This window comes from Vigna angularis, chromosome 10, assembly GCF_016808095.1.
Source record: "Vigna angularis cultivar LongXiaoDou No.4 chromosome 10, ASM1680809v1, whole genome shotgun sequence".
Classification (NCBI taxonomy): domain Eukaryota; kingdom Viridiplantae; phylum Streptophyta; class Magnoliopsida; order Fabales; family Fabaceae; genus Vigna; species Vigna angularis.
The window spans coordinates 29,994,902-30,004,272 of record NC_068979.1 but is presented as its reverse complement, the minus strand read 5'-3'; the positions used below and the strand labels follow the sequence as shown (position 1 = coordinate 30,004,272).

General features: G+C 33.0%; 1 protein-coding gene across 2 annotated transcripts; it reads right to left on the bottom strand.

Moving 5' to 3' along the window:
* Positions 1 to 674: 674 nt before the first annotated feature.
* On the bottom strand, positions 675 to 6,324 carry LOC108336012 (B3 domain-containing transcription factor VRN1). 2 transcript variants are annotated; one of them, XM_052869006.1, is made up of 5 exons: positions 6,027 to 6,277; positions 2,469 to 4,361; positions 1,647 to 2,325; positions 1,356 to 1,555; positions 675 to 1,267 (listed from the first exon to the last, which is right to left on the bottom strand). In XM_052869006.1, exons 3-5 carry the CDS (start codon positions 2,137 to 2,139, stop codon positions 902 to 904), a joined length of 1,059 nt encoding a protein of 352 aa, XP_052724966.1. In that variant the 5' UTR covers positions 2,140 to 2,325; positions 2,469 to 4,361; positions 6,027 to 6,277; the 3' UTR covers positions 675 to 901. The 2 variants fall into 2 exon arrangements, with proteins under 2 accessions (XP_052724966.1, XP_017427777.1); XM_017572288.2 differs by lacking the exon at positions 2,469 to 4,361 and having other exon boundaries at positions 6,027 to 6,324.
* Between the last annotated feature and the right edge of the window lie 3,047 nt (positions 6,325 to 9,371).

The following is a 9,371-nucleotide window of genomic DNA, read 5'->3' as shown; positions in this document are numbered from 1 at the left end:
AATTAACAACTAATAAACATGTATAGATATATTATTTTAAAGATTCCTTTACAATTTGATTATACTTTTATTTATATTTATGAATATGATAATAAATTTATATTTTATTATAAGACCACTTAATTTATTTCCTAATATAAAAATAATCACAAAAATTACATGTTTTATTTGAGAATTTTTCACTATAAAATATGCATCTGCTTTTGTAAAAAGTTTTTGACACTATACAATGCAACGACAATGATTTTTCTACATTCTCAGCCAAGTATAAAATAATCTTAGCGTTGAAAAACACATGTTAGTCCATTTTTTGGATAGAACACTACTGCATTATAATAACCTAGCTTTAGATAGTAGAACTTTTTGTCAGAATGTCCTACAGCCATTGAATTGAACAATCTTTTTTCAAAATACCACATTATAAATGGAAAATACGAACATAGAGTGAAGAAAACTACCACTGATGTTATACCTAATATCCATATCATATTAAAATTCTACCCAAACACAATGTCATGAAAGTACATCAAAATCTTAAAAGATTAACTTGAACAAAAATCATTAAAAAAAATAATTTTAAGCAGTCTGCAGAAACATGCAGTATAATGAAGCTACAAATTAATAAAATAGCTACAAATTAATAAAATTTCAAAATAAAATAAAATAACAACAGCTGAAGCACAAGCATTTCAACTCAGTTTTTGATCAACTAGATTGAACAATCTATTTACAACCCAAGTCAAAACCGAAATATATTTGTATCAGAACTGGGACAACTAAGTTCAAATGTTTATGAACATGTAAAGCATCAAAGTTCTAAGTGAAGAATTAGATGAACAACAGATCACTCAGAAGCAAGGTCTATTTATCACAGACTGGCTATCAGGATTAACTGTCCCCTCTAATTTCTAATCAATTTCACTGTACTGCTGACGCGATGCTGCAAATGAGGGTTCAAGAGTTTGGTGTGGCTCATATTTTGGCTCAGCTGCTGCACAGGAGGAGAGTTCAACAAGCTTGCATCTTCAGTTACGCGAAAGACAGTAACTTGCAGCACAACTTCCTTTATTCTAAGGAGCTCAAACACACATACATCACCCTCCCCCAGATTGTTCTCCACGGTGAATTCAAACCATCCTTGGCTTAACTTGGCTCGACCTCCTCTGTAGAGACAGCGAACCGACCACTGTCTGCCATTGGACAACTGAAGTTTAATGAATCCTGATACCCCATTCAGATTCTTCTCCGCAAAGCAAGAAGGCAAGTACTGAAAAACAGAAAAAACAGGAATTGAGTATTCAAGATAACATGCTGGAGAAGAATAATGATAAATATCAAGTTCAAAAACATTTCACCATTATGCATCCTCTATATAAATAGGAGGGTCGCAGGACAACTCTGCAGAAAGGATTTGTGGGTTCAAATGCTTTTGATGCATTAATTGCCCTTTCTCTTTCTTCTGCTGTCACTGTTCTTTTCCTTGCAGATGCACTTTCATAAAACCTATAGCGCATTTCTGCCTCCTCTTCATTTTCACCTGAGGGTTCCTCGCCCTCTATAGTTCCACACAAGTTGCATTAGTAATAAAAAGAAAAAAGTCATCTTTTGGGTTACTACACAGAAAGAGAACTGGGATAAAAACTTACGGGACTCTGATTTCCGCTTCTTTTTTGCAGTTTTATTGACTGCTTCCTCGTTAGAATAACGCAACTTCAATTCATCGGTGGACCTTTTAAACTCAACAGCATTAAACTGAACACCTATGTCTCTGGTTGACTGGCTACCTTGTGAATTGGCACTCTTAGAAGAGTAAGAACTCCCACCATCACCCCAGTTTACACGATTCAGTTTTGAGCCACCATTGAACAAATTCTGCAGAGCTGGAGTATGACTCTTCCCAGGTGTCAGTTGATCTACAGATCCTGCAAAACCCTTGTTTTGCATGGCACCAGATGTAAGATACGAAGGTGACAAATCTGACAAATCAATGGAATCTATGTCTTCCATTTCCTCGAAAATATGATTGTAATTGACAAAGCAGGGTCCTTCCATATGATTTCTCATAGCCGATTGATAATTTATCTCAGAGGTACTCAAATTAAAAATATGAACAATAAAGGATGAATTCCCTTCATACATGAACACCAAAAAGTATCCAACACCAATGGAGTACCGTTGGACAAAATCTTGCCAACCATCAACAAACCAAATTTTGCTGTCAGCTTTCTTCAATCCTATACGCCAAATACTACCATCAGGAACAGTGAGGGTAGCAACTGTAGAAAGCTGGGTCCCATATTTCCTCAGAAAAATATCCGGAATCCTCTGAAATGCAAATATAAAGGTTAGGTTCCCAATACTAGCAAAAACTCATAATACAATCCTAAAGATGTCATGATAATACTAACTATAAGATTAGGAAATTCAACAATGAAATGAAAAATGGGCAGATCCTGCCCTTCCATCACCTCCTAAACAGGACCTCATCATCCCCACCTTCATGAACAGAGCTTGGAAGGTATCTCCAATCAAGGGGAAATATGGCCTATTTAGCCACAGTACTATTTTTGTTCTTATTTGTACAGCTTCCCTATACCTGTGTTTCCTCATTTACTTAATTTCCTATTATCATTGATTAATTATCTCTTGTAATTTAGAAAACCTTTGTCATAGAAATAATTCTACAAGCAAGACTTTAAAGTGTATGCAATGTTATTAATGGCGGCAAGCCCAAAATCCACAACCAAAAATTAAGATGGATGGGATTGGGATTACAGTGGAGGAAGAAAAAAATACAAAACTTACATAATAAAGCAGCAAAATATAATCAATATAGAAAAAATGAAAAATAGATGACAAATTAGAAACATATAAAACTCCCCAATTTACAAGTTAGCGGGATAATAGCAGAAGTAGCACAGCATATAAGTTCACTAAAAGAATAGATTTTATTTGTCTTGAAATTTATTTGTAAATAAAAAAACCAAAATTTATGAAATAATAAAATAGAGGAAGAAAGTAAAATTGGAAAATAAAAGAGAACACAAGAATTTGTTTAAATAATTTTGTTGAAAGAACAATAATTGAATTTGTTTATTGCTTGTTTAAAAGATAAAGAGCATGGTTAGAATTTAGAAAGACCAAAAATGGAAGGGAATAAAAGAGAGAGAGAGAGAGAGAGAGAGAGAGAGAGAAAGAAGAGAGCAAAAGATGGATGGAAACAAAAACTAAAACAACAGAAGAGTATCACTATCTATGAGTCTGAGATTCCCTGGAGAGTTTCTGGTGATGTCTAGAGGATAGTTCCCAAGCAGTGTGGACAAGCCAAACCCGAAACTGCTATAGCAGGATAAATGCTATTCTAACATTATTTTTATTACTTCTGCCATTTACTTGATTATATTTTATTACATGCAATGCTTTTAATTGCCATACATGGTGGCAAGTTTCAAAAACCCTACTATGAGATGGAGTATAGCAGGAAAACCACAGTATTATGATAACTTCTATAGTTTATATAATGTATACTGTAGACATAAGTTTTCAAAATAATAAAAATTACTCAAATTAATAACATTCATAATTGACAATAAAAAGTCATAGGTGTCAAACAAAACAGAAAATTGAAAACCAACAGAAGTCAAATACAAGTTTCCTAGATAAGAATTATCAGTCATCATCTACTAAATTAAAGTCTTCTTTATCATTTTCACAAGTATTACATACATAGATTTCAACTTTGGAATCTAAAGTTCTTAAAATAGCCCTCCAGACAAGCCCTGCTATGGCACCAACTATTGATCTGCTACAACCACTACATTGTTATTGGGCACTATTTATAACCCTGATTACGTCCTATGATTGTAATCACTATTACTGTTTACTATATTATATTTAGATTATTATAGTACATGTTAAGCTTTAAATAAAATAAAATAAAAACAGAAATTGAGACACTAAACTAGGCCTAACTAGATGCACGACAAACCAAAACAAAAATGAAGAGTTAAAAAAACAAAAACATTTGAACCACATGGCCTAATTCCCCCTGAAAACCTAACCCCCAGGGACTGCACAGATGTTAGATAAGTGTCACCCTGTCATTATAAAACCCTAACTCCCTAAGGAAGACGTTGCAGATGGAGGAGTGGGAGTTGGTGAGGGTGGGTGGTATAGACTGTCCAAAATTGGTAGTGATAACAAAGCCTTTGTTGGAGCAGCCAAATCATCACCATCCTTCCTCCCCCATCATTATTGTCAGTGAAAAACCATCTGCACTGAGACATTTAGAGTGGCTGCTCTGTCATGATGAGAAGCACAATTTGTGTTGCAATTTGGGCTCCAGCAACTGCAACAGCAAACTGCAAAACGAGGACATTAGGAGAAGCGAGAGGTACATGCAACAGTACAATAGTGGCATTTTGCACACAATTTATCTATGATCAAGAGGACGTTGTGACTGGGAAGGAAGAGAATGCCCTTGATCTCTTGAGAATGAATAACCTTGTTTCACAAAAGTGGAAGTCTATTTTCACTCTGGAATGGGAAATAAGAGTCACATAAGCAAGGAGTTCAGTAAACAAAAGGTCACATGAGGGCTAGGCTGTGATTTTTCAGGGGTTGAAAAGTAAACTAAATAAATTGTAGTACTTAGCATCTTTGTCCATTCAATAACATTTTAGAGATGTGTCCTCCACCATGGTTGTCAAGCCAATTGCAGAAACCATAAGCCACCACACAAAATTCAACACTCCATGCCCCACTAATGCCTCTTTACCAAGAATCCACAACACTATCCCACCATTCGAAAGCATTGAGTGTATAAAAGAGCAAAACAAAGATTATATGGGCATTTTGTCCCATAACAACATTTAATAAGGGTAATCGATATCTCTAGTAGAGGATAGTACAGATCTCAATTAGCAAGAATTTTTATGTTACAAACAATGTATCACTATTCACAGACAATATCATTCTATTTTTGATGCTGATCACACCACTATTGCATTATGGACAGTAAAGCCCCAAGTTCTAACTTCTAAATCCTAATTCATTTTATATTTCCATTTTCCCAATGTATTTGGGATCATTAAGTTGACATTTACTGTATGTATCTGCTCAATACCTTCTCTGTTCTGAGGCTGCCTCTATTTGTTCAAATAGAGAGCCACCCATCATCCCTGGCAATTTTTAGAAACACCCACCCTTCACTCTTCGCTCTGTTATTCCTCTGGTAGGGATTTTATTAAATGTTTGAAACTTTAAGAATTGAGATACATTATTTCCTTGAATTTTGTTGTTGCTTACTTGTATGCTTTGTTTTAGACCTATGACTTCTTATTGTCAATTATGAATGTATCATGAAATCATGAATTTTGAGTACCTTTGAGCTTTTATTTGTTCATAGCAAAACATAAATTATAAAAAAAGAAAAAAAAATCACAATTACAGTCTATCTACACCGTCATAACAAGTTTGGGATCAATCATTATCCACCAACATTGATAACTATGCTAAAATTCTCCTTTCTTGTTCCACTACAATGAATTAATTCCAAAAAACAGCAACAAAGGAATTATAGGCGAGATTGTTCAATTAAGAACACCAAACGAAATAAAATTGTAAAGTTTATATCTAATGCATGCATGGTGTTAAGTAAACTAACCCAAACCCACTATCAATCCCAGGACCAACATTCAGCTCAGCTCAACTCTTGAAGAAATCATAAAACCTTCAAGAAAGGTTCTTTTGTAAACCCACAAAACTTACTGAAAGCACCATCCTTCTATCAGAATCTCTAAAGAAAATCCATTAACAGCCCCCACCCCGACACAAATGCAAAGGGTCAAGAATCCCAATATTGGTGAAAAAGTTGTGTCAGAAAAAGTGGCAAAGACCCAGAAAGCTTTTTTCATGCAACACTCACAAACAACCCCAAACCTAAAAGCAACAATATAGTACAATCAATTCCACACAAAATAAAAAAATAAAAATAAGAAACATTTGAATGAGAGAAAAAAATATACCAGTTGTCTGGATTGAAGAGTGGTGGAGAGAACAAGCTTGTGGAAACAAGGACGAGCCATTGTCTGAGAGTGATACGGGTAACAGAAAAGAAGAAGAAGAAAGATTCAGAGCATTATTTGAAGACCCTTTAATTGAAAGATGAAAACTTCGGGAGGATTTTTCCTTCACAGTCAGATCTACTCACTCTTCACCTTCTTCTCCACCCTTCCCTGCTTTTGAGTCAAACTAGGATTTTTAAACCTTAAAAAAACCCCAACCCTGTGACCTAAATAAAAGCAACGAGTGCACCACTCGCCCGAGTCAACTCAGACCCTTTATTAACATTTCTTATAAGTGTCAAATGACTGATAATATTCATCATTTCCTTTTTCTGATTTATCTATACATAATAATAATTATATTACTTTTTGAACTAATTAATTTACGCGTACAAGCGGTTAAAATTTGAGATGAAAAAGCTGTTTATACAAAAGGAAAATGTTTATATGCTCAATCAGGTTGAAGTAAAGTGCTAAACTTTCTAGAAAATATAAAATAAACAAAAACTATACTAAAGTTTAAAAATATAAACTTTGTCCTGTCAGAGAAAAACTTTGGTTTGTAATATAAATATAGAGATTATTTTTTCTTATTTAGGGGTGAATGAAGAAAATTGTTACTCTTTTTTATACTAATAGTAACAATTATATATTGATTGGTTGTTAAATATAAGTAACGAAATTTTAAATTTGTTATTGACAAATCTGAATAAATATTGAAATTTTTTTATATATATTTTTATAGTTTAGGCACATTTTATGTCTACCAAAACATGTTTTTTTACTTATATACTTCACAATTTTTTAACATTTTTTTCAGTTCTTATTATTTATAGATATTTTAGATATAAAATTAAAAGAAATTTTGTAATCAAAATATTCTCGATAGAAAAATTATATTATCTTTTCATTCAAAATTTAATTAATAACTATTTAATCTATACATATATATTGATACTTATATATAAAGAAGATTTTTGTTCTTTTAATATGTACATTTGTTTTCAATTTAGTTATTTAAATAAAAGTGAGATGAAAATTATCTTAAAAGTAATCATCTTACTCTTTTACATGGTATCAATTTCATTTCGAACACATCATAATCAAGTTTGTTAGATTATTACCATCAGTTATTAGACTTTTTGGACCACTCATCAATATCTAGTGTTGTCAAAACAGATCACCCGGGCCGGGCCAGCCCACCATGAGTTGACCACTTAATGAGCCAACCCAACCCGACTCACTTATTAGCAAACCGAAAAAATTTGAATATAGTCTGATCCACCACGGTTGGTGAGTTAAACGGGTTGGTTTACTGACTCACTTAATTACAAGTTTTTTTTAAGTAAAAATAAATTACATTTTTTTAATTCAAATCTAAATATTCACTTTAAAACGATGTTAAACTTCAAAGATAATTCAAAATAAATAAATAAAAAGTAACATACAACTCAAATGTAATCCAAAAACAAGCTCAAAAAGGGAATAAATAAGTTTCTAATATTAATCATTTTTGCATCCCACATTTATAAGATTAGAGTCTTGAATGGATAAATCTATAATATTTTTCTCTCTTAAAACATATTTATCCACATTTACAATACAATAAAAAAAGTGTTAACTGATAATATTGAAACACAAAGTAATAAATAATTAAATTAAACTAGGTGGGTTGGTGGACCAACCCAGCTTACCACGGGCCGAGTTGAAAATTGGCATGTATATCCTTGCTCTTTAATTTTATGTGTGAACATTGTTGATAAAGTGTGATAATCATATGTTGGATTAAGGATTCTAAGTAGGTGGGAAGATTCGAGTAGGGCCAGTAAGGAGAACTAACCTTCACTTATTTATGTGATTACCATGATGTGTCATTTTATTTGTTATGGGGTGTATAATTTTACATTAATCATGTTGATAGGGATAAAAAAATGTGTTAGCCATGCTCCTTTTTGTATTAAGAACGTGTTGTATTGTGTACATTATAATAATAGATTGGTTTTCAGCACAATTCCATCTGAACCATGCTGATTTGCATAATAATTGGCTTGGCCGAGCATGTTCTGCACTAAAATCAAGTTTCCTTTCATCAGATCGTGCTTTTCTACATTAAAATTGGCTTAGTCGTGCTCCTTTCTATAGTAAACCATGCTCTTTTGCAAAAAGACTTTATCACTTTGCTTGTTTCATACATGACTGAATTGAACTTTAAATGAATTCACATGTTTGCTCTATGCTAAGGTGTTCTGCATGGAATTTGTGATATTTTTTACTTGACCATGTTGTCTTTCCCATTCATCCATGCTAGCTTTCAGTGGAAATTGTTTTACTTGCTGCAGAAGTGATTTCACATGGTTCTCGTAAGTCAAAGTATGTAGTATGATGTTCTACATGTTGTCATGGTATTTTAAACATGATGTCATGTTATTTCAAGAGATGGCTGAGTTGTTTTAAATCTTAGTCGAGCTATTCTAAACCTTGGCCAATCTATGTATGCTGTTGGCTGAGCTATTTTGTGTATAGCCAAGTTGTTGTTAGATTATGCCGAGTTGTGTAAATTGCTACCACGATATTTTAGGGTCGTGCCTAGTCGTTTAAGTTGTTACCATGATGTTTTGGGCTTCGTCAAGTTGTATTTTATATTTCTATGCTACTATATGATATTTCCATATTGTTTTGTATGTTGCCATGCTATTTTATTATATTGTCATGTTGTGGTATTACATTGCCAAGCTTCTTACCGAGTTGTTTAAACATGATGCCATGTTTTTGTGCTATGCCAAGTTGTTTTGCATGAATCTAGGTTATTTAATTTATTGCCATGTTGTCGTTGGTGTTTGTCGAGTTGCTTGAATGTATTGGCATGATGTTTTATGTGTTATCGTGATGCATATGCATAGTTCTAGGTGTGAAAATGTGTGTTGTTGAGTATGGGAGAAAGACATAATTGTTGAGTATTACTATAGTGGTGATAATACAATATGATAATTTCATGGAGGAGGTTGAAATGCGTGAAATATAATGATTGATTGGGCAGTGTGAGTGAGTATGACTTTGGTATATGTTCATTAACTCTTGTTGGTTAACTCACTCTTGTTTGTTTGTGTTTGTGTGATCATGGTATAACTCGTTTTATTATATGAGAGCATATGATATTACAAGTGATATTGAAGTTGTTTAAAGCAAGAAGTCAGCTAGACAACTTTTGGGATTTTGAAATATATCATGGAACAATGTTATTGATGAGTTGCATTTTTAACCGTTTTTTTGTTATAAAGATTTTGAATTCACTAATTAGTGATGGTA

Bases quoted from the DNA above. Each gene is read 5' to 3' on its own strand.
- LOC108336012 (XM_017572288.2), bottom strand. From the start codon at position 6,086: ATGGCTCGTCCTTGTTTCCACAAGCTTGTTCTCTCCACCACTCTTCAA. The intron at 2,326-6,026 runs GTATATTTTTTT...TTTGCATTTCAG, and splicing joins CTCTTCAATCCAGACAACTG to AGGATTCCGGATATTTTTCT. The intron at 1,556-1,646 runs GTAAGTTTTTAT...GTGGAACTATAG, and splicing joins GAAGCGGAAATCAGAGTCCC to AGGGCGAGGAACCCTCAGGT.